Below are 26,193 nucleotides of genomic sequence, written 5' to 3' on the forward strand. Positions count from 1 at the left end.
TAAGTGAAAAACGCTTTGGTCGCACTCACCTTGTGTGTGTGCAAGAAATAATGAAAGTAGTTTTCTGCTGTGCCTCAGTGCTCTGCTGTGATATTTAGATTTCTGTAGAGTATCTCTAAAACATTTCAGTGTCTCATTCACATCAAGAGGTATGTAACAAAGGGCTTTGTCTTGACTGCAGTCTGAAAGGATTTAACAGTTACGGAGAAAAATTTTGCATTACATAAGTTTATATTTTTAGTAAATCACCCTACAAAACATGTATTTGAACAATTCCACAACTTTAAAACTAAAATAGATTAATGTAATAGTCTCCTTTTGCTTCTTGTTCAATTATGAATTAAAACAAAATTATTAACCACCAGGAACACTTGTGAGCATCTGTATCTTTTTCAGTGCTATATTTTAGTTGTCACTTGACATCTATATTCCCTCGATTCCATCTGCCCTGCCTTAGCTCAGCTCTCTGAGTTCTAGTGTCTGAATTCTGGAAATAAGTCTTCTACTACAAATCCTGATCATATTTACTACAGTTACCGCAGCTTTTATGTAACAAACCTGGGAGTTAGCATGCTCTCTCCAGTGAATACATAACATTATCTACTCTTCTTACAAACAGCATTATTTATTGTTTAATAACTTCCCTCAGCTGAATTGAACACAAAGCCTTGTGTGCAATGTGTTGACATTTCTGTGATATAAGGAACTATGCTTTACAAACTTTCATTAATGACTATAACATTTTAATCCTGACAGGAAAGAACAACAACTGTGGGTAAAAGAGGTGTCGCTTTATGGTTCACTACAATTTTCCTATTTATTTTATTAATAACAGTGCAGGTTCACGTTAACTTCTGGGTATATCGCTGGATGTCGAACAACACAGATGGAAAACTGGACCAAGACCACCAAGCTCTCTCAACATACTGTATGTCAACTGTCATCTGGGTGACAACTGCTTTTCTCTGCTTTCCGATACAGTCCAAAATATATTTGGAAAAGTCTTGACAACATTACTGTTCATCCAAAATATGAAGAATAAAAATTTGAAGACAAAACTAAGTTTATATCAAAAGAAACAGATCACAGGAGCAGTGGAAGGCCTATGATAAGGGGGAAAGCAATATATACATATATCCAGTATGAAAAAAAGGGAAAGGTTTTGGCAGAAAAGAGAACTCAAGATACTGAATTGTGCTCTGACCTGTATAATCATTTTTCATCTCAGGACAGAATCCAGGAAAAGCCAATTCACTAGAAGAATGGGCCACAGGCAGCTGTAATTTCTGTGCTATGTAGTTTCTGCAACTCATCTAAAAAACAAGTTTTGTTTCATGATAATTGAATAATATTCAGAAAAATCAATGTTTAGTGCTTAAACAATCTAAATACTCAGTCAAATGACAAAATAAAAGAGAACTATTTTACAAAGACCCTAATGACCCATAACTAGTACTCTTGTTAGTAGGAGGTGAAAAAATCGCAGCACCTAATGACTGGATATAAGCGTTTAGATGTTAATGAGTTTATCTCTTATTTGCTATTTGCCATAATCATAAGAACTCATTGACATTCAGCAAATATACCACCTTTCTCTGTCAGGATAAATGCATGCTTGCAAATAACCTGTCAGCGTAAGCGTGCCCAAGGAGCACATTGCCTGTAAAGCACCATTTAATGCTCTGTAGGTTTATATAAAATAGCTTTAAGCAAATAACAGAAGCAGTCTAACCCTGCTAGAGAAACTTCCATACTTCTACAAAGAGCAAATCCAGCGCAGACATTTTCTTCTGCTAATGTAGCTACATCACTTCAGAAGCAAAAGAACCAATTCAGAACCAGTTCTAGACTCTCCAAATGGCACTGCTTTGTAAAATCTCTAACTTCATGATGTCCTTTTTGAACAAGCATTATTACTGCTAACAATAGTCTTTATTCTTTAAGTTGTCTTTCAAAACTATGATTACTTTTCCACATTGCTCAGATTACAGCGTTATGTGGTGGTTCGCCATTCTGCCCTTTTATCAGACAAAGAACCATGTTCTGAATAGCAGGGCCTGAAAGAAGTCAGCAGGTAACAGCCTTCCAGAGCGACAGGACAGAGCACCTCAGCTGCCCTTCGCAAGCCAGGAGTGCCTTTGAGTTCCTGCAAGCACTGGGCAGCAGTGGGCTGTCTCTAGGCAAGGCAGTGGCTCCTGAACCATGTTCAGAACAAACCCATGTGGAATTCCAAATCCTGCTTTCCTCCCTCTACTTCAAGTCCTGTGTTTATATTACGAATAGAAACATATTAAAAGCGACAAGCGTACATGTGACTTTAACAAATCTTCTCTCAGAAATAAACCTGAGGCTAAAAAAAATAATAGAAGAATCCTAATTTATAATAGCTAGTTCCATCAAAATTTCGCAGTAGCAATGTCACTTTATAAAATACATAGAGCTATGGCTTTTAAGGAGAGGAATTTGCTGAGCAGCTCGGGGGGGTTTGTTGGTGATCAAGTTTTTCAAGTTTCTTATTGGTATTGTCAGTGTTTGGGTCAACACAGTTTGATTATTTTTGGTCTGTAGGAGCAGTGTTCAATGCAGAAACAAAGCTATTTCTTTGTGTTTTATTTTAATTAATAATAGAGTTTGCAAACTATCCAAATAAATGTTCTCAGGATAAAACAGCAGCATCAAGAATTAACATGAAACTAGATTTAGGCTAATAAGATGGAATGGTTACATTATGAATGGCAGAAACCTTCTCTGGGTCAAGCCCAGACCTCTGCTGCTGTAGGAATCATGTCATATAAGCCTTTTCATGTACCTCAATCATAGAATCATAGAATCACTAGCTTAGAAAAGACTTCTTAGATCATCGAGTCCAGCCATTCCTATCCGCCACTAAACCACGTCCCTGAGCACCTTGTCTACGCATCTTTTAAATACCTACAGGGATAGTAACTCAACCACCTCCCTGGGCAGCCTCTGCCAGTGCCCAATGACCGTTTCTGTGAAAAATTTTTTCCTGAGGTACAGTCTGAATGTCTCTGGGCACAGCTTGAGGCCATTCCCTCTTGTCCTGTGCCCTGTCGCTTGGGAGAAGAGGCCAGCTCCCTCCTCTCTACAACCTCCTTTCAGGTAGTTGTAGAGAGCAATGAGGTCTCCCCTCAGCCTCCTCTTCTCCAGGCTAAACAACCCCAGTTCCCTCAGCCGTTCCTCATAAGGCCTGTTCTCCAGTCCCTTCACCAGCTTCTCTGGACTCTTCTCTGGACTCGCTCCAGAGCCTCAACATCCTTCTTGTGGTGAGGGGCCCAGAACTGAACACAGGATTCGAGGTGCGATCTCACCAGTGCCGAGTACAGAGGGAGAAAAACCTCCCTGGACCTGCTGATCACACTATTTCTGATACAAGCCAAGATGCCATTGGCCTTCTTGGCCACACTGCTGGCTCATTTTCAGTCAGCTGTCAATCAACACCCCCAGGTCCTTCTTCTCCATAAATTTATTAGAATTTACTATTTGTGAACATTATGGAAAACCATACTAATCTAATAATTTAAATTATTTCTCTATATTTAGTTCACATTAAGAGTGCACACAAAAAATGAATCTGTGTTTCACCTTATGTGCATTATCAGACAGATATTTTAGGAAATGAGATTGATGACTGTCTGGGCTAGTGAATTGCTGTATCCTTTCCAGCAGCTGCCTCTGAGCATACACCAACAGTGGACTCACTTGTTCTGTGTATCTCTCACTGAAAAAAAAAACCAAACTCTAGTAATTAAGCAAAATAAACATATATTTAACTATATAATGTTGCTTTTTGGTTTTTATTAGAGTTGGTGTAACTTACTGTGTAAATACATTAAATTGTACAGCTATGTGTACCAGCGCTTCCCACTTCTTCATTTGATATAACAATTCTATTGTTTTAAGAATCAGATTACATATCCACTTCAAATCAATGACATTTACATCATCGAGGGGAGACTGTGGATGGAGATTAGAGCCACCATTCTCATCATTAATACCTCCTAAACAGCTGGGAATGCAGAAGTCTCCTTCAGGATCCACAATCTACAGTGAAGAAACATTCTAACTGTTACTTTCAAACTTGGTTTTAGGATAAAGTAAATAATAAAGATTAGAAAATACTGTAATCTGCTAAAAACTTGTAACAGAAAATAACTTTGAGATATCAGAATATAATGCAAGAGAAAGAAATCTATGCCTACTGAAGGTGTGACAATAAAGAGTATACTGTAACAATAAAAATAATTTTTACCTTAAGAGATCTGCTTGCTTGTAGCTCGATCATCATATCAATGATCATGTCTGATGCCAAGTAAAATGGCAACCAGATGGCGTTCCTAAGAAAATCCCTGGTAAGGGGAAATGTATTCATATGGGAATATGAATGGTCAGCAATCAATTGCAATTCTTGAGTATAGTTCCAAAGTTCTCGACAAGCATTTTGAAGCAACGTCCAGTGGCCACCACGGTGAGCAAGAACCTATGCATATAATTCAAAATATAATTATACTTTGGAAATACAGAAATTAAAAGCTTCATTCTTTCGATGCAAAGCTTAGATCTTTCAACACCACAGTCTATGGATCGTCCTTAATAACAGATCATTTAATATTTTAATTTATATAAAGCATTATAGAATCCTAATTTGGAAAATTTCATAGGAGCACTGATTTATAATTTAATTTAATTGTTGCTTTTGGTGTGAGAATAAGAAATTCACACCACCTATACATGTGCTTTTATTTTGTTTTACAAGGGATTATGGGAAAAGTAGTTGGTCTGCATTTCCTTTCAGTCACTTTTGTTTATACCACCAAGGCATTCACTAAGATCTGTAAAGGGAAAGGTAGGTCTGCAAGTATTTTCAGAAATATTTCAAACAAGTGAGAAGAGTTACAGAAGCTAAATGAAAAATAAAACATTTATATAAATTATTATATGTTTGATAGAAATATATATTATGATAGGTCATGTGTCTGATGTAGTTCATTCACTGTACTTGGACATTTTGCAGAAAATGAAAAATCAATTTTCTTCACTAAAGTCTTTTTTCTGACGTGTGGGGTTTCTTTTAATGTTCAAAGTAGTGTTTTAATGCAATGCTTAGCAATATTTCTTAATGTTAAATAAGAAAACATATCTCACCACTGCTCTTCTTAGATGCAAAAAGATTTTTGTAAAATGCTCCAATAAAATTGTATTTGACAGAAATTGGTTGCATTCTTTGGGGGAATGAGAGACAGGTATTTCTGTATTGTTTGTCTCTTGAGTTCGAGGACTATCTGTTCCACCCAGTTGAATGCTATGTTCAGAAGGTCTATCTGTACCTGCAACCAAAAAGTTAACTGGTTAAAAATGAGTTAAAGTTCTCAAAAAAAAAAAAATTATCACCCAGCTAGGATTTTCCTGTGGCAGCTAAATACTTGAATGTTGGGAAATGCCAGTGTTAAGGTTATCATATTTATAAGGTTATGATATTTAAAATATAAGATGCTTTTACTTAAGTGTTGGCAGAAGCATGGATAAAAAAAAAAAAAGTTTGAGTAAACTAATGTGTACCAAATAGTTTTCAGCCTCAAAGGCAAAACACAACCCACACACAAGTTAACAGTTTTCGGAAAAAATCACTGCATGGTAAGCTCCCAAGAATCTTTCGGAAACTAAAGCCTCCTAAAAGGAGAAGTTGGGAAGAAGGGAAGATTTGTGACAAATTCCGTGATACCCGTAGAATTGTTTCATTATTCTATTCAATACTAAATTTCCCCCAAGGGGAAACACAAAGGTTCATGGTAGTTGAATACAGTAATATCTGAGCTATAGATTTCAGGCAGAAGCAGAGAGCAAGCTAAACATGCCAAACTACATACTTCATGGAATTCTTTCATTTAGAATTGCATTGACTTAAGTCTATAATTTTAAGAAAGACTTAAAGAATGACCCAAGAAATTGTTGACATTAGGAAACCTAAAGGAAACTACAGACCAATTAATAACGACAGAAACTGATAAAAATTAGCCTTGCATTTAGAATAATCTGGAATATTATCAATTTAATAGGTCGAGGTAAGGGGACTTCTGAAAAATGAAAACCAATATCACTAATATATTAGAATTTATACACTCATTACTAAAATCTAGGATAAATTTGATTAAAAGTAACATATTACTCAATACAATAAAAAATGCTCAGAGTTATTATAAATGCCCCATTACTGACTAGGACTTCTTTTATACTACTTATGCCAAAAAAAAAGAAAATATAGAGGACACTTCTGAAACCCAGAAACTTTATATTGGCATTAGTGCTTTTCCAAAGGCAATGTGGAGAACTAATGATAGAGGTCAGGACAGAAATTAAGAGAAAGTAAGGTAAGTTGAAACTGATTCCAGTTGTGTCCCCATTAAATGTTCTTACAAGTTTGGTTTTCGGTCATTCCTGACTTTTTAATGCCAGAAGGAGTTGGTGTTCTCATGTTATTCTCTACAGCTCCTCTTACCACTACAGTGCCAGAATTACTTAATGAGAATATTTCAGGATCCAAAATATTATAACTGCAGAATGGAAGAAAAAGAAGAAAGAACAAAAAAAAACGCAGACATGATATTAAAAAGAATTTTTATATACAGACACACAAAATTCAATTTCTCAAAAGTAAGTTTTGATTGCTTTTCAGGAGCTTTAGGATTCAGAAATGGTGAATGACAGCCAAAAGTTATAAGGAAGCAAAAAATAGCATAGTATAACATATTTCCAAACTTTCATCTGATCAGTCAATTGAGCAACCAAAAATATGCAAGATGCCTTCCATGTGATGGAAAACAATACCTTTTTCATAGTAAAAGTTAATTTGCATTTGGAAGACGAAGTCTTCACATGACAAACTGATTGATGACTTTGTAATTCAATGTTCGCATTAATGGAAATAACACAATAATATACATTAACAGCAGTCACTGAAAATGCAGTAAAATATACCTGTCCAGTTGCTGTGAACCACAAATTCCAATGTTATATTGCTCTTCCAGTTCCTTTTTAAATAAGTTGTAGTGTGCAATTGCCAGATAGATATTCATCTGAGACCTCCAGGGCAACTCTTCAAGACATGTTTGATGAAACATCTTTCGGTTTAAGTAATTACTGACAATTGGTTTCAGAAGTACCACTAAGCTGTGATGAGCTACTTTTTGCAACTCTTCCTTCCATTTCCTAAATCAAAGTATATGAAGTAGCAAAAAAATGAAACTGTTTTCCTGAAGCTCTAGAAAAGAAAATCATGATAAAGATCCCACAGAAGTATCCCATTGCATATCCACAGACTTGTATTAACTCAGAAGCATACGACGTATTTCTAGCAAGAGGATTTTTGCTAGAGTCAAGAAAAGCAATTGTACTTTTCCTCCTTAAGTGCACTTAACACACAGTAAATACTACCTTATAATTTACAAAATTCCGTAAGATATTTGTCTTAGCACTTAGAAAAGTTTAGCTCTGTGTTTGAAGTTATTTGTATCTAAATCATCCAAACAGATTATTACAGCAAACACAATGTGTTTCACACAGTCTGTTCAGGAGATGGAGGGTCTACTATTACACTGTAAATCTGGATCATTCTTTTTATTGCTGTGTTTTGGTAGCTAATTATCCTCAATGTGAAGAAAACATTCTATTTCAAATGTGGATGTCTGGCTTTATTTTCCAGTCATAGATTTTTTTTTATGCTTCTCTGCCAGGTCAAACAATTCTGTATTACCTGGCACACATACCATGCTGTAGTCAAAACAAATCTCATTTTTCCTGTTTTATAAACTGTAAACTAAACCCTTTATAAATCTAAATCATTTTTCTGCCTGTTTTCCACTTTTAAAGCTGGGAAGAACCGTATACCATCTCCAATGATTATTATATTATACAGCAATATAATTATGTGCATACAAAAAAAGTAGCTGAAAAAGAAAAAAAGCTCAGGATAAGTTAAAAATCCCCTCTTCCACTAAAAGCCACGAAAGTCATGTCAAGCTGGGGGAGGTTGTCAAGCAGGAAAATTTGACAGCTTAGGTAAATATTTAGAGGACAGCATATGGAAGACTTTTTTGAGGCTCATTATTTAAAACACTTCCAGAATCAATTATGTGATTGCCTACATTCAGATAGTTCTAGTTTTCTGTTTTATAATTGCTGGAAGTGTAAGTGACCAAAGCACAAGGTAATGAATACTGCAAATTCTTTTAGATCAGAAGGTAGTATTATTAGCAAGTTAACCAAATATATATATAATTATCTCCCAAAAGGAGAGGAGAATGAATTTCTATTTTTTCTATCAAGAAATAGTTTTGTGAAAGCTACAGAACAGATAATCCAAGAAGACTAGTGAAAGGATGATAAAAATCACTCTGAAACTACCTGAACATCAGGAACAAACAAATATTATTTATTTGATTTCTAACAGGTAAGCTCCCTAACACAGTCTGAAAAGCATTATAGAATGCATATTAACATAGCATTTCTACAAACATATTCAAACTAATACAATTGAAATATAGTCTTTGATTATCAATACAAAGACTTCAAAATTTTCAACAGCTATTCTCTGAAACAGAAATGAGACAGATTTTGTTCTCTTGAGTGGAAGCCAGTTTTATATCAAACTAAAACAGAAAACTGAGTGAACTGTGAACAAATTAATCCCTTTCATAGAAAAGAAAGTTTTTAAATACTCTTAATTGTTAACTAAATTTCAGTCAAAGTATTTTGGTTCTGCATATGAACCTGACAACTTATTTGCATTTACCTTTCTGCTTCTGGAGATGTCATTATGTTTGGATTTTTCATTAAATACTGTCTAAGAGTCTGTCTTTTTTGATTAGGACTCAAGGCTTCTTTTCCTGGTTTCTTTGAAGTTGATGCCTTTGGCTTCTTTAAAGATGAGGTCTCAAAAAAAAACATTCCAAGCAAATCTTAAATACACTTCAAATACTATTTATACCTACATTATCAGTTACTTGAGGTATACAGCAATTTGGATTATGCAGGAACAGAAAAGAGAATAAATTCTGGAACAGTTTGTCAAAATAAGACAGGAAAAAAATAATATTCCAGAAAGCTTTACAGTTTTTCTGGAAGGTATTTGTCAAATGCCTGACACTAAGAAGCCAGCCAGATCCCCAAATATTTTCTTTCCCACATCACAGTTTTTCATCTCAAAAATAGTGATACTTCTTTTCCTGTTATTATAAATAGTAAAACTTTGCAATGTAAAAACTGAGACAGAAAGCACTTTCCCTAATCTATCTCAGATGCCAGCAGCATTACTAGAGGGTTATGAGCAAGAAAACTCTTCCTCCAAAGAAATACAAATCCATTAAGATTATTCTTACCTACCAATAAAAGAAAAAAAATTATTCTAAAAATAATTCTGAACAAAAAGGCTTACTGTGCAACTGGAATATCTGCACAAGGAGTTACTCATGAAAAAGTGTAAGTACAACATTTTGTACAAAAAGGCTTCAATAGATCTCCTTTTCTTAATGTGATGGTACCCAAGGCATTCTCTATTAACATATTGTTTTCTCTAAAGGAAGCTGGTGAAAGACAAGCTTTCATTGATTTTGGAGTGCGTTGCTCTGACTCAGCTCAAATACTTCACAATTGTTGGTCTTTCAGATAAATCCCATGCCAACTTTTCATCTCTAGAGGTGCAGAGGTGAGCTGAGGACTAGAGTTTGTATCTCAGATTTTAGAAATTATGCATGTCTCTGGCTCAGGTTTTTGAGACAGCTTTTAAAAATTTAACTTGGTGCTTATGGTATTGTCACCCAGTTAAAGACATACATGACCCTTTAAAAGTAAAACTCACTTTCTGAAACTCTTCATCTCCTGTATTTCTTCTATCTGTGCCTTCTGGCTGTGTGGAAGAACCTTTTTCTTCTGTTGAAATTCCATACACAAAGTGGTCATTCCTCCTAATAAATTAGTAACGTTAAAATCATCATCATCATGTTAAATTCTTTCCATAGTTAAAGTTACTAAACTCTTTTTGTAGTTAAAGTGTTATCTTTGGGAACAGGTAGACCACATGTAATTCCTATTTCAATGGGAATTCAGCAGTTTTTTTCTTCTTCCCCTTTGAAAAAGAAGGCATGCTCATTTTTGAGGTTTATTATAGAAATCTGAATTTATAGGTAACAAGTATCGCACCTTCCTAGCTTCCTAACTTCCTAATGCACCTAACTCCTGTTTTACTTCCTAGTAAAACAAACCAGTTTTCTTCATTACCATAATTCTACTCTGGAATTCTACAAAGAACTTCTCCACATACAATTCTTTTGGTCTTTTGTAACAGCAATTCCTCTTCTCTAGAATATATATCTCCTTTTCATTGATTATTTACCTTTCATATTTTAGAAATACTGATGTGCATTTTTAAAAAAAATTATAGTTAAATTTCTTTGGGACCCTTTTAGGTTAATGTCCTCAATTTGATTCCACTTATCTTTCCAGTATAGAATTTTTTTCAGACATTACAGTAGGCCTTGATCAGTTTGTTCTTGATGTAACTCAGTATATTCTAAGTTATCCCACTGCCACATAATAATGTGGCAAATGGCCACATTACAAAGTGGTGTCTGTAAAAAAGAAAATCCTAGAAATGGCTAATGATAGACAGGAGTTTTAAACAGACAGAGCCAGGGGAGGAGCTTCCATGTACAATGAGCTCACAAGACAATACTTTCTGTAGCTATATAATCCAGTGTTAATGGAACTTCTGCAGATCAGGAGCCATGGAAATGGCTGTAGATGGGACTCCTACCAACTACAATTTACAGTTTCTGCTGTAAATGTGACACTGATAAACCAAAACAGTAGTTATTCACTACTACTGTAACAGAGATCTACCTTTTCAAGTAAGCTTCCACATCACCTGCCCACTCCAGAACACATTGAAACATCTCTTCATTCAGGATTCTGTGCAAAAGTTTAACAAAGAACTCAAGAAAGCGTGGTGTCTCTTTGAATTTCATCACTGCAATAAAGAAACAAATTAAGAACACATTTATTGTATTTATGCTGTAACAGGTTTCTGAATTCAGCTATAATTACATCCATGTATCTCTCCCAGCACATGTTTATGTCATGTTGCATGCTGATGAAGAAAAGGCATTTTTTATCATCAAGGAATAAAAAAGTATTTATTCTATCTGAAAGCTGTATTAATTTTACAGGCTGGGCTCCATCATTATATTGAACATCATTATCCAAAAAAATAAGGCACTGGCAAAGGCCAAATAGCAGAATCTTAAATCCTATTTCAAAAAATGCAGATGTACTCAGACTTTTGTGAAATTCCCTTGGAGTAACATAATTTAATGTGGAAAGAAGGTATCTCAATTTAAAAAGCACATTCCACACAAACAATCTTTGAAAACTTGAAGAAGTTTTTTAAAATGAGCTAATTTTCAAGTTTATTAGAAAATAAACATTTTCAAATTTTTTATTCATATTTTATATAATTAACATCAACATCTAAAATAATTAATTGCAGTTATTTCATACACTTCTAAATGTGACTATATTAAGAACTTATTTGAGCTATGTTTTACTTGATTTTGTATAAGTGAACAAAATGAAGAGAAGCTTCCAAGAGCTTAATCCAAGCAAGAAGTAGATTGCTTTACTGACAGTTTTCTAAAGTAAAGAACCCTTTACAATTAAAATAAGCACCAATTATCCTACCTTCTTGGTAAGCACTGCTTGATGTCCAACATGAAATTACAGGGTAGAGGAACAAAGAATCTTCTTGTCCTGTAAGCTCTGATCCACGAGCTACATCAATAACCAAATCAAATCCATTATGACAAGCAGTGATAGTGTACAATAGAAACTCTACCTGGAATTGTAAGTGAAGACTACAAAAATCTTTCTTTAGCACAGAGTTTGCTTTTAAATCTCTCACTGCTATCCGGAGAGAAATTCTAAAGCTTGTTCTTTTCTTCTAACATAAGTAGCTGTGCCGCTCTAAATAATGAAGAGCTTACAGATGTGACTGATGAACTTCCAGCAACTAGACTAATGAGCAGGATGTCTGGAGTTCATCAGAGGTCTAACAAAAATCCATAGAAATGATCTGTGGAGGAAGATGTGCAGTGAGGACTTGTCCAAAAATGGTATTTGAAGATACAAAGCATGAACTGAGCACTTGATGGTGCTAGTGACTACTGCTTATATACACGCTCAGTATATGAACAGGATAAGTAGGCAAAGTATTTTTCTTCCGTTACATAAATGTATAAATACATTTATACAAATATAAATATTTATATTCTAAAAATAATATATCATATAGAGATGTCCATAGTATACATAATGTATGTATGAGAAGAATAATTTGTATTCAAGCATCTGAGAGTTAAACATATTCACATTAGAATCTGATGAGCCCCACAATATTGTGTGTGCTAGTTGCTATTTTGCCTTAATAAAGAAACATGACCCACATTTTTGTGCACAGGCAGCGTTCTGCGGTTGAAAAGATCAATGCAACTAGTCCCTGACAAAAAGTAAGGCTAAAAATGCAGTCTGTAACAACCAGTTGTGATAGTGGATCAATAGCTACACCCTCCAGTGGCAGCAGTCAGTTGAAGTCTGTTGAATGCAAATAACGCCCAAGTAAACAGGACAGCCAGCAGGACAAGCAGATTTTCTTTTACATTCTCTTTAGGACAAGTTACATTCATTATTAGCTCCCTCTCCTATTTGACAAGTTAAGACAAAATGTTGCTTCAAATTAGTATTTTCACAAAGAATGCATCCCAAAATTTTTAAAACGGGAAAACATTTGAAATTTCAGAATTTAAATTGTACTGTGTCGAAAATATTTTGGTTTACTCAATTTCTTAAGAAAAAGGCAGATTCAGGTCTTTTCCTTTTTTTCTCATAGACAATCAACAATTAAATGCTTAGCATTGATGCACTTATAAGGGCTTCCTACAGGAACTTTTCCAAAATATTTTTAACAGCATACCCTACAAGTGTGCATGTTGTCCTAAATCACTTATACTCCTACTATTTCCAAGGACAGCTGTAAACTTTGTTACTTGTTTTGCATGGCCTCATCAAAAGACTCCTCTTCAATTTTTATCCTGAAACTCATTGACAAATGTATTGTTTTAGCAACAGAGCAGACTTCAGCTACCAAGTACTGAAAATGCATTCTTCTCTAACTGATCAACCCATGAATTCCACTTTCTATAAAGTAAGGATAGAGCATAATTTTATTACATAATTGAAGCAATTTTCAATTAACTTAAAGAATTCATTTATTTTGAAGGAAAGTAGGCACCAATGTCAGCAGGAAAAACTGAAGGAGCAGTCCACAGATGAATGTAATTTGCTTCACTGTTTTTGTCCTATTTATTACAAAAATACTTTTTTTTTTGTATGACAAATTTATAATACACAGGTGATGGACAATTACCACAAAATGAGTCAGCAGCATGCCCTTGCAGCAAACACCAGTTGCACACTGGGCTGTATTAGAAACAGCATAGACAGCAGGTCAAGGGAAGTGATTATTCACTTCTATTTGGCCGTTGTGAGACCACATCCAGATTACTGGTTTGTTTTGGGCACTACAGTACAAGACACTGACATACTGGAGTAAGTCCAGTGAAAAGCCACCAAGGTGATAAGGAGCTAGAGTGCATGACAAAGCAAGAAGAGGCTAAAAGAATTTGGTTCATTCAGTCTTAAGAAGAGAAGGCTAAGAGGAGTCAATGCCAATGTAACAGAAGGAATGGAGAACGTGGAGACAGACTGTTCTCACTGATAGCACAAGAGGCAACAGACACTAGTTGGAAATCAGAAAATTCCAAATAGGTATAAAAAAACTTTTTTAACCATGAGGGTGGTCAACTATTGAACAGGTTGTCATAAGGGTTGTAAAATCTCTTTCTTCAGAGAGGTTCAAAACTTGATCGGACAAGTCACAGAGCAATCTGATCCAATTGCACTTGTTTTGAGCAAGAGGTTGGAATAAATGCCTTACAACCTAAACTGTTCTGTAATTCTATCCAGGCACCAAAGATTACAAGATGCCATGTAAATTTAATGGAAAAAAAAATCAGTAGTAGCTCTGCATTTTCAGTTCTAATCAAATTTTCATTATAAGTCCAACTTATTAATTCACCTAACTTTGGCACAACTATTAGCCTGAGAATTCTTGTGTTTAACCCAGGCCCTAAGATATATTAAAGCTTATATATTCATTCCTGAGTCACAACATAGTTAAATGCTAGTATACAAGAAATTCCTTCACAAAAATTACTATTTCTGTTAACTTTCTTCAAGAGGCCTTTTCTCTACTAAAATTTCCTGCAGTGGCCATTACTGATAGCACTGGTAGGACAGTAAGACATGCTATAAATGGACAGTGTGTTTTGCCACTGCCTTTTCTGATTTAGGAAGATAAAGCAAGCCTAAATAACATAGATCCAATTTTACACAGATTGGGAAAGCACATATATTTGCAGAACAGAATAAAAATTAACATTGTTTTCTAAGAACAAATGGTTGTCCTGGTGGAAATGGTGAAAAATGTTACTAAAACTCATAATATACATCACTACCAGGTATAAGTAAGATCACTGAAATTATGATTTTGGATGATTTATCTTGTAAGATATATGAAATAAAAGTACTTCTTAGGCAAGTAGTTTTTACAATATTTTTACAAATAAACCATAGAAAATTCCATAGAAAAAGACAGGAAGTGTTTTAATAGTGCACTCACCTGGTTTTGTTAGTCTGAGAAGATTTAATTCAAGAGCACTTAGATTTTCTTTTGCTTTTTCCACTGCAGCTAAATGGGATGTCTTTGCAGAAGTGGTCTGAAATATCCAATACTTAGTTATGAAAACTTAGCTTTACCTAACTAAAATCAGAAGGTCAATACTGGAGTTCAAGTTAGATCCCATGCCTCCTAATTCTGTCTCTGATAATTTCATCAATACTCTCTTACTTTACAAATGAAATAAAATTGATGATAAATTATTGATGAATTGATTGATAATTTTTTTAGTACAGCTTCAAAAACCTGGCCATGATTCATTCTTGATTGATCTCCAAGGGAGCGTGGAGTTGCTCAGCCACCAAGTAAATTTTTAGAGAAAAAAAATTTCCAGAAAAAAAGCATCTTTTTTAGATTATTTACTGCCTACAGAAATCAAAATCTTCCTCTTTAAAAAAGATTATTATTTTTTTTACTTCAGTGAAAATGCAATTTTCAGTCAGCCTTGCTTTGCTCAAGACACTGTATTGTTCCTGTGATCTTAGATTCCTTTCTCTTTCTCAATACGAAGCTGGGAGCAGCTAGCACAAACCCAGCAATAAACAACTAAGAAAATTTTGTCCTGGATCCGATCATTGTCCTACAAATTTTCTTACAGAAATTCTTCCCTGAAAACTGACTGGCTTTTTGTCCCTCTCTTTAATATCTCATTTCATGCTTACACTGCTTCCTCTCATTATTTCTGCTTTCTTACCTCTTTTACAAATCTCGTCTCCAGTAATATCCCTTATAAAATTACTTAAAGCAAAAAATGGACAGAAAAGTATGGACAATCAACACTTTACTCTTATTTTAAGTAGCAGTATATCCTCACAACCTGCTGCACCTCTTTTTAAGTATTAAGATTTTTGAGGCTGAAAATTCTTGCTCCACTGAGAAATATTTTTCAGTCTAAACAATTCCAAAGCTATTGTCTTATTATAACTCAGTTTCAAGCAGCTGCTGCACAAAATGAGATGCTAAGTTTCTACAATATTTAGGATATTTTTGCCCTTGCTTACTTATACAATTCATTTTTTATGTCTAAAAAGGCATTCCTGGAAACTATATGTGAAAATCAGTCAAGGATATTTGTATAAATACCTGCAAGATCCTCATGGCTCTGAACTATAATATTGCTAGCCTCTCTCCAGTTCAACAAGATGAGACCCTGTACCAACTGCAGTCTGCAAATGGTCTTAACAAAGACAGCTACAATTAAATAGAAGCTTCTCAGCTGTACTCTGGGAACTCTTATTCTACAAGGAAATTCTTATTCCATACAACCACTTGTAAAACAAAAAAATAATAAATATAGTCTTCAAAATAATAGCATATAGTATTTAGAGAAAAGGAAAAGTAAAGATCAGAGCAACTACCTTAACTTTTTTTTTAGTGTCTGTTTCTTCTGCTTTCATAGCTCCTGACAGGCAGGGTGAGGTTTTTGGAGAGGAATCCAACAATTTTTTCCCATAGTTAACAACAATTACTGCTAGTTCATATTCTTTCCACAAACGTAATACCTATTAAAGAATCATCAGTTATATAATTTTGTTTTTCATAATATGTAATATTTCATTATTGTCTACTTATAATTGTCAAAATGCATGAATATTATAAATAGAAATTAATTACTCAATACTTAAGTTTCTTTTCATAAGAAAACAGGTTTATAGACCTGTAAAATAATTGTACTTGCAGATATTTTGTGTTCTAATTCTGTTTAAACTATTGCTCAGAGAAGAGAAAGATTTAACCAGAGTATCTACTGCTGTGATTGACATCTCCCTGTTCTCAAGCAGTACTGCTATCAAAGAATATAAAAGGTAACTAAATGACCCTCATTTACCCTTCTGGTATCAAATGCAGATTTGAAAATCCTGACTGTATTAGTGAAAGGAGTGGTGAAATTTGTTTTCAAAATGATGAAATTTATAAATGAGCTGCGTAGGGAAAGTTTTTAGATGGCTTTATCTTCTTTAGATAGACCTCTGAAGCCCTAAGTGCTTCTACTATATTCAAGGTAAATTCATGTTAGGATGTTTGTCTTTGGGATACACAAAATAAATGTATAGATTACTTCAGGATAAGTACAGTACATGGCTTGACTGTAGCTCAACAGAAAACTATATGACATGGATTAATCAGAAGCATTTGCAATTCGCTTATTCTGTTTGCTATTCTGTATTGCTGTTCTGTTGAAGTGCTATCTCTAAGGGAAAAAAAACCTTAGCAGTAAAAGCAGACAGTTATTCAGCTGGGCAATCCAACAACAAATAAACATTATATCAAGGTTTCAGCATTCCTAGTAGGCTTTACTGGTCTTGACAGCCTCCACCTTGGCACTCCCCCCCAGAGACAGGAGCTTCCTTTCAGCTCAGAGCCTACAGCCCCTGCCAGCTCTTATGGGGCAGGAATGTTGGTCTCCATCATGCTCCAAGCCATGTCTGAACCTGGCAAAGGGTCCATGGCTCTGGACACCTGACCCATGGACTGACTTCTCAGCTTGACCTCAGACTGCTTCCATCATGATGGACCAGCCTGCTGGGTTGTGTGTGGCTCTAGCTACCCTCACCAGACTTGATCCTGACCTGCAGATTGACTTCCCAGCTTCAGCTCAGACTTGTCTCATTACCTCAAACTCACCCAGTGATCTGGACTCCTGGTTGAACCTGAGTGCCAGGTGCTGTCCTGCCAGCCGTGGTGTTGCCCTCGGCTCCTGGCTCCCCAGCCCTCACTGTGCTCTGACACTGCCCTCACAGCCATGACATAACCGATTAATACAAAGAAAATGACAACTCTAAGGCACTTGAGTGCTCATCTTTATAGAAAGAATGAAACCCCATTCCTCTTGCAGCACACTTTTAAGGATATTTGACACTGATCTGGTTTTGTGAGGTAAGCACAGAGATCCTGCTGCTATAAAGACTGGGGTGAGGCATCATACACAGGGAAATCCCTCAAAGCATCAGCACAGCTTCAATATGAGCTCTTAGCTGAGGTGTACTCAAAGCTAGAGGAAAGCTGACTTTTTGAGCACCATACTTTTATGATGACAGATATTTAACTCTAGCATGGCTGTATAACTGGGGAAAAAATCCTATCAGTACCATGTTTGTCCTTATCTCATGAAATAGACTGAGTATCTGAATCATAAATGTGATCTACAGGTATGTATTATGGTTGAAAGTCAAGGCGTTTGTGTTCCTGCCAGCGTGCGGAACTAAACAGTATAAAGTCTTGTAACTAATTAGCAAACAAACCAGATGGGCTAATCTGTTTAAAACTACAAATATGGAAAATTAGCAAATAAATAGATATGCTAATCTGATTAAAACTACAAATACGGTCTATTTGCAGAAATAAACTTCTAAATTTGCAATATTTATTACATACAGGCCTTATGGAAAATAATACTACCTTAAATGTGAAAATACACACAATTATGTAAAATACAGATTTCATGTCATAGACTAATAATTACAGTCTGTATTTCTATAGCTTTACTATTTAAGAATGCTATATCTCTAAGAAGCCATTCTGAAGGCCAGCTTACTGAATCATTTTTTTTTCTCTAAATGACAAGAGGTATATCTTCAACCAAGCCATAAGCACAATAACACACAACATACCTTTGCTGTATAAAATGAAGCACAAGCTATCATATGCTGAATACTCTCATAACATCCTGCCTGCCTCCTCTGCAAAGCAGCACTTGGAATTTCTTGAAGGACAGCCAAGCACTTAATGAGGATCTATAAATACAAGGGTTAAAACAAAGTTTGGAGTCTGCAACACACAAGCTGGTACCTTTCTACAACCTATTTTATTTGATGGTGAACTTTAAAAATACTTTGAAGTCTAATGGATAGGATGAAATGTCAGCTCTAAAGAAACAATAATAAAATTTTCATTGAACTGAACAGTGTCAAGATTTCAACCACAGCCCTTTGAATAAATGACTTGTTCACATAAAATCACCAATGCTAAATTACAGATACATGATGGATACTTCTGCTGATTCAATTAACATGAAATCAAAGAATACTTAATTCAGTGAGGTGACTCTCACTCTACCTCCTGGTAGAGGGCTACTTAAAAATGTATCGAGCTGGTCAGAGTTTTAAATGAAAGAAAAATGCTTCCAACTCATCATAGCAAACAACTTGGCAATGATGGGAACACGTTGCCCACGGAAGTTGTGGCTGCCCCATCCCTCAAGGTGTTCAAGGACAGGTTGGATGGGACCTTGGGCAGCCTGATCTAGTGCTCTGCCCATCGCAGGGGGGTTGGAACTGGATGATCTTTAAGGTCCCTTCCAAACCAAACTGATTCTGTGATTCTTGAGCAAGAGGCTAACCCTGTATGTAAATAGATATTTTTTTCCAAAACATTCCTAAAATCTTCTCAGGGCCCTAAGTGCCTCAATAGTCATTCCCTGAAGAGCCTGCCTCACATAGGGCCTTCTCTCACACCTGTCCTGGAGGCCCAGTTAAGCTCAGACACAAGCCTTCAGTCCATGCTTGAGCAGGTAGTGATATGCTGGTCTTCAGTTTTGCCTCCTGGATGCACCTTGGACCTGGGCCATAGTCTTGTCTCCAACCTGTGGGTCCAGCTCCTGCATTTCCTGACTTTTTCTCCTGAATGGACCCTGGGCTAGCCCAACAACTTCACCTTCTCTGGACTCTCAGTGGATCCTCTTACCAACACCCTACTCTGTCTAGAGTCTGTGCCTTGCCTGCACTGAAGTCACCTCATTCCTCGTGGTAGAATGAACCTGCTCTTACTGCTGCTCCCTGATATAATTACTTAATTACACAGGTAAGTTGCACGTTTCTAGTGTATCCTTCCTGAATGTAAAAAATATATCTGCTGTTTCAGAAGTGGCAGGGAAAGTTTGAGGTATTCTGTTTTCAAAGACAAGGTGCTTGCTTTTGGAAAGGAGCACATGTCTGAAAACTAAAGACTGCATTATCAAAACATTGAGTAGTTTTCCGTTTTCTAAGAAGAAAAGAAAACTGTATATGAAGCAAACATTCCAAAAAAAGCCATAGGCAAATGCCGCTTTTCATTCCTCAAAATTGCCACCTGCAAATAGCATTCAAGTAGAAGTTACATTGTAGATTCTACTATAGTTTACACAGTGTCACAGTTTAGCCACACCCAGCCAAATTTCTGCAGCTTAAAACAGTGCAGTTGAGCTTCCAAAGCAAAATCCCCTCCCTGCCTTGATGAAAAGGAAGATGAAAAGGACTTACGGGTTAGAAACTAGAACTGCATCTTTAATGAAATGATAATGATAACAATGAAAATAATTAGAAAGTAATAAAATATAACAAATATATGAGATTGCACCGTGACCCTTTGATGACTATATGCCACCAGAAATGCTGCAGAGCAGACACGAGGGAATGGGTCCGTGGCTAGGAGGGACCTGAGATCAGGAACTGGATGCAGGAATGCATGGATCTGGGATAAGAAGCAACTAGACAGACGAGATCTTCGCTGGACGATGGCCATCACAGAAGAGAGAGAGACCCTCATGATCTCTCACCTTTATACCAAGTATGACGTACGTGGGATGGAATACTCTGTTGGTCAGTTTAGGACCACTTGCCCTATTGGTCCCTCCTCGCAGGTGCAGCCCTTTTCTGCCAGCTTGAGGATGGCCTTGGTTAAGTATAAGCATCAGCCTTTTTGCATAACAATGCCCTGTGTTACCACTTTAGAGAAGAACACTGTCTCAGAAACACGCAGTTAGTTTTCAGAGAAATGAAGTTACTTACAGCAACTCAGTTAGGCACAGAACTGACTCTAATTTACCTCAAACTACAACGTGCAGTTACTTTAGCACATCTGAGTGCAGAATCTGTGTGGCTGACACTGAATATATATGCATTGGGAACACATAAAACCATAAAAGTCTTTTCTTTCATCAGCTACTAAGAACTCAAAGCCCAGATATTTAGCTCTCCCACTGTATAATCCATTATTGGTTTAACTTGAATCACTATCATGACAGGATGTAAGCTGCTTTGTCTTAAAATGCTCTCACCTGAGCTACTGGCACTGAAGAAATCTTGTGATAAATAATTGGAGCAAGGAGACCATAACATTGTACAACAGACTGCAGGGTATAACTTGCATCATTCAACCAATTGCTAAGTTCAATGGCCACAGTCATTCTTTCACATTCTGCTAATCTAGAAACCTGTAAAAGAAAAACATATCCTGTTTTTTTTAAATCAGTGAAAGGAGATAAATGATAATGCAGTTTAAAAAGCCATGTAAGCAACGAGTAAGATAAAAGTTTAAAAATTAATTTACATTGACAGCTGTTAGACGTATATAAACAAAGGCAACATAATTAATAATACTAAAGGAAATAATTGTTCTTGACCTAACTGGGCCCTCTGAATGTATCCATTTAATTTACAAAGCCTGATTAACAACTTCATACTGTGTGGAATGGAAATTTTCTATGCTACGTTCTCAGACTAGGTAAGAGGAGCATAAGAATTCCTTTCTTTCCCTTCCAGTTATCTGCTGCAGTCCTTGAATGTGTGAGCAGATCCAGTAAAGTCACTAGGTTTGAGTCACTGTTCCCATTTTTATGAGACAAATATGTCAGCAAGGAAGAGTGGAATAGGCATGTAATAATGCAGGAAGGAAAGCTTGACTATCCAAATAAAAAGGTTTTTTGTGTAGGTAGCATGTTTATTATGCTATAAGAAAGTTTGAAATAAGATAAAAGAAACAGTATTTTAAAACCATGAAACCCTGTTAGAAGTTCAATATTAATGAAAATATATGTATTAAATAGCACAAATGTTTAAAATTAAAAATCCAGGGTGCTTCTTAGCAGAACAAAATTAACAATGATTATACTTCTTTCTTAAATTATAGTCTACCAAAGTCAAGGAAAATCCATCCTCAGCTGGAAACAGTGGATTTTGAATTAGACAGCAACTAATTCAGCAACCAACTTTCCACCAGGATACAAATTAACCAACAACTTCTAATATACTTCAGAAAGGAAGATCAGATAACTCACAGAAACTGAAGGATTCTGTAAATAGGATTAATACATTGCAATGTTTATCTTGCAGTGATGGAACACAGCTGATCAAAAAAGCAAAATCCAGTCCTGTATACTATTTTAAGCCACACATACTTGTTCCTTATAAAGCGTCTCACTGGAAGAGATGGAATCACAGAAGAGTGCTCCTTCCATGACACTACTATCACAAATAGCAAATAAATTTCTCAGAAAGAGGTGCAAGGTGATAGGAGAAGTCTGAGATACAGCTTCAAAACGTAACCTACAAAATCAAAAAGCAAAAGAATAGTAAAAGCATGTCAATGATTATTCAGATATCTCATGCCTGAAATTGCACTACATTAACATGCAATAATTTTAAAATGATGGACAAAAGGGATTACTGTAGCTACTTCTAGAAACAAAATTTACATGTAAACTGAAAAAAATTGCTTAACATTTCAAAGATAAAAGATTCATAAAAGGGGTAAGACTCATTTTCCAACTGTTGTTCACCTTCTACTGTCCGAAGACAGCTTTTCCTTAGCTGTTTCACCTAATCCAGTGAAACTTACTTTAAGCTGTCCTTGAAAATGTGGGATGATACAGTTAACTTATTTTAACTGTCAACTTTTACACGTTATTTTTCTGTATTCTGACAATGACACATGCAGTTACGAAGTCCATTACTAAGTATTAGTAAGAGACTCCTTTTCATGACTGATGTCTTGTATTACAAGTCTCAAAATAATCTCTTTTCTTCTGTCGGCTATTTTGTTTTCTTCCCTGGGGGCAGGGGGCATTTGTCCATGTTATATTTTTTTAATATTTTTGTTACACAAAAATTCCCGTGATTCTAAAGTATAAGAAGTAAATTCCTCCTTCTCTTCACTTCTATTCCCTAAAAGATTGACACTCAAGAAGAAAGAATAGACACATTCAAACACTTGAAATCGCCAAGTTGTCAACAGGGCTCCCAGCTGGAAATAAGGTTTCCTTTCCTTCCAGCTCCCTCTACTGTCTCTTTTACATACAACGTACTATGAAGCTAGTCCAAGTAATTTAAAGAAAATAATTAGGGAAAAAGTAATGAAAAACAAGTAAAAAAAATGTACAGTAAACAGACTTACATTCCTGCCTTGTTGCCTGGGCCAGGGACAGGTGTAGAACAGAAACACGCAGAATCACAGAACATACTAGGTTGGAAAAGACATTTAAGGTCATCAAGTCCAACCATAAACCTAAAACTGCCAAGTTCACCACTAAACCATGTCCCTAAGCGCCATATCTACCCGTGTTTTAAATAACTCTGGGGACAGTGACTCAACCACTTCCCTGGGCAACCTGTTCCAACTCTTGGCAACCCTTTCCATGAAGTAATATAAAAATAAATAAATCAGAATAGCTGATTACTGCTTATTCTGTCTGTAAAGTGGAAATGGAAGTCTTATGACCAAACTTTTAGGAAGTCCCTCTAATATCTATTTCTTGAAACAAACATCTTTGTTTCTTTATTTCTCTTTAATTCTTGAAACATTCAGGAACTACTAACACACATTCCTCATTTCTTCTTGTCGTTACTGTTTACAGACTGAGTCAGTCTGTCAGACTAAAACTGAGTGGCTGCAAAACTTCTTCATATCTCCTCCACAAGCTTGTCAAAACTGTCATAATGAAAGAATCACAGAATGGTAGGGGTTGCAAGGGACGTCTGGAGATAATCTATCCCAACCCACACTGCTACAGCAGGTTCACCTACAGCAGGCTGCACAGGAACACATCCAGGCAGGTTTCGAATGTCACTAGAGAAGGAGATTCTATAACCTCTCTGGGCAGCCTGTTCCAGTGCTCTGTCATCCTCAAAATAAAGTTGTTTTTCCTTATGTTCATGTGAAACTTCCTGTGCTGCAGTTTGTGCCCGTTGACCCTTGTCCTGTCACAGATACTTATAAGCATTCATAAGATCCCCTTTCAGTCTTCCCATTTCGAGGCTAAACAGGCCATGCTCACTCAGCCTCTCCTCGTGAGAGGTGCTCCAGTCCCCTGATCATCTTCATGGCCCTCCAGTGGACCCTCTCCTGTAGTTTCTTGTTTTTCTTGAACTGAGGAGACCAGAACTGGACACAGTACTCCACATGTTGACCACACTAAGGCAGAGTAGAGGGGGAGGATAAATTCCCTTGACCTGCTTGCTACAATGTTCTTAACGCACTCCAGGATACCATTTGCCTTCTTGGCCACAAGGGCACGTTGCTGGCTCATGGTTAGTTTATTGTCCACCAGGACTCCCAAGTCCTTCTCCGCAGAGCTCCTTTCCAGCAGGGCAACCCCTAGTCTGTGCTAACCCCTAACCTCTGCTAGTGCATGGGGTTGTTCCTCCTTAGGTGAAGAACTCTACAATTGCCTTTGTTGAACTTTGTTAGGTTACTCTCTGCCCAACTTTCCAGCCTGTCCAGGTCTCACCGAATGGCAGCACAGCCTCCTAGTGTATCAGACAATTCTCCTAGTTTTCTATAATCAGCAAACACTTGAAGGTCCACTCTGTCCCCTTATCCAGGTCACTGATGAATGTGTTGAACAGGACTGGGCCCAGTAATTACCCCTGGGGAATACTGCCAGCTACAGGCTTCTAACTAGATTCTGGACCAGCAACCACACCCCTGAGCTCTGCCATCCAGCCAGTTCTCAATCCACCTCACTATTGACTCATCTAACCCACACTTCCTAAGCTTACCTATGAGTTTGTTATGGGAGACAATGTTAAAAGCCTTGCAAACAGTCTAAAAAGAATTACACACAAGTAAAGATCATGATCTGTATTCAGTTACGCTGGATATTAATTAGGTATCAAATTATAAGTTAACTAAGATTTAGAAGTATTTTTTTAATTATAGCATTTTATGCCTATTACTCTTTCTTTTGTCTGGAAATTAATTAAGATTTGACTGGGTTTTGCATTTGGATCTATTAAATTTCAGTGAATGTAACCACAAAAATTCTAGCTGGGCTTTGTCATCATGAAAAACCTGTAATATTATGGTTGAACATTTGAAATTTATTTTAAAATTAATTAATTTTAAATATATCTTCTAAAGCACTTAAGTATATTCAAAGGTTATTGGCAGATTTATATAGCCATCCAAAAACATAATTAGCAAGCATTTACCCATTTTTGGTGGTGTTCTTGAGAAAATTTTCAGAATTTCTGAACTCTACTGCTCACTTAATTGGAAAGTCAAGAACCCAGTGCATGTCAGATAAATTTTGCATATGAAGATGCATCACACAGAATTAATAGCCACTTTCTAAATGTTTCCCAATTATTTTAAGAAAACAATCATTATAAAGAATAACATGTTTAAATGCTAGCAGTTCAATAAATAACAAAAATGCTCTGCTAATTATAAACCACTATAATTTTATAACATTTCACACCTTTTTTTCCCAAATGTTTTTCATATCACAAGTCTGAACAAAATTTCACAACCTGGTACTCTTTAAAATAAAATGTGCAGATCTATAATTAACGATTATCTTAATTTTGTATTTGCCAGTTACCTGTTTTCAGATATAGTCAAATTATTTCTTGCAGAAATAACAGCTGCATTGGCAGGTAGTGGAAAAGAATTTGAAACAAAATAATCCCACATTGGTGAAAAAGATTCTCTGGCTAATTTATAGTTACCAGTCTGATATGCTACCTATAAAAAAAAAAGGTAACAACAATAAACAAAATAACTAGTTTCTGTGCCATCAAATAACAAAGTAAAATACGATTGTAGTATAAAGAAAGGTTTTAAAACAACCCCCAATATGTAAATTTACAATTTCTTTAAGAATTTTCTGACATATTTGAATAAAACACACACAGTAGCAATATGATTCTACTAACATTAGTTTGCCTTCAAAATTAGCATCAGAGAAGGCAAAAGAGTTTCTTGACTCTTAACCAAGGATCTAACAGCCCTTTGTGGAATAATTTACAGGTATTGTGCTGCAGTCTTTAAATATGTATTATTTCATCTAGGTTTATTTTACTTTTGCTAATGCTGCAGAATGCCCTGCTGCTCTGGATAATGGGATGAAAACAGAGCCACGCAAGTAGACATAAGTCCATATGGATAACTTTTGCTCTGGAATATTTCAGGAAATCTTCTAACAATTCCCCATGTTCTGATCTCTAGGGCTAGATAACTTCACTTTTCTCCGTGCCACTATTTGTTTTAAATTTTCTTTATTAAGAATACAGACAATTATAATAAAGGTCTGACAGTGTCTTTGTGGTCTTCCACAAGACACTACAAATATAATT

At 35.9% G+C, this 26,193-nt stretch overlaps 1 protein-coding gene across 1 annotated transcript in view; it reads right to left on the reverse strand.

The window, feature by feature from the left end:
• CFAP54 (cilia and flagella associated protein 54) overlaps positions 1–26,193 on the reverse strand; it is a 108,149-nt gene that overhangs the window by 44,048 nt on the left and 37,908 nt on the right. The window contains exons 24-42 of the mRNA XM_069853649.1: positions 25,440–25,582; positions 22,017–22,164; positions 20,898–21,053; positions 18,475–18,597; positions 16,222–16,365; positions 14,807–14,903; positions 11,752–11,841; positions 10,915–11,041; positions 9,871–9,980; positions 9,296–9,300; positions 8,810–8,949; positions 6,997–7,227; positions 6,436–6,572; positions 5,167–5,348; positions 4,274–4,501; positions 3,842–4,065; positions 3,607–3,742; positions 1,205–1,313; positions 30–182 (exon numbers count right to left, since the gene is read on the reverse strand). Of these exons, the coding sequence (XP_069709750.1) occupies positions 30–182; positions 1,205–1,313; positions 3,607–3,742; positions 3,842–4,065; positions 4,274–4,501; positions 5,167–5,348; positions 6,436–6,572; positions 6,997–7,227; positions 8,810–8,949; positions 9,296–9,300; positions 9,871–9,980; positions 10,915–11,041; positions 11,752–11,841; positions 14,807–14,903; positions 16,222–16,365; positions 18,475–18,597; positions 20,898–21,053; positions 22,017–22,164; positions 25,440–25,582 (2,683 nt within the window). The remainder of the gene's footprint in view (positions 1–29; positions 183–1,204; positions 1,314–3,606; positions 3,743–3,841; positions 4,066–4,273; positions 4,502–5,166; positions 5,349–6,435; positions 6,573–6,996; positions 7,228–8,809; positions 8,950–9,295; positions 9,301–9,870; positions 9,981–10,914; positions 11,042–11,751; positions 11,842–14,806; positions 14,904–16,221; positions 16,366–18,474; positions 18,598–20,897; positions 21,054–22,016; positions 22,165–25,439; positions 25,583–26,193) is intronic.

Source organism: Phaenicophaeus curvirostris, chromosome 1 (genome assembly GCF_032191515.1).
Source record: "Phaenicophaeus curvirostris isolate KB17595 chromosome 1, BPBGC_Pcur_1.0, whole genome shotgun sequence".
Classification (NCBI taxonomy): domain Eukaryota; kingdom Metazoa; phylum Chordata; class Aves; order Cuculiformes; family Cuculidae; genus Phaenicophaeus; species Phaenicophaeus curvirostris.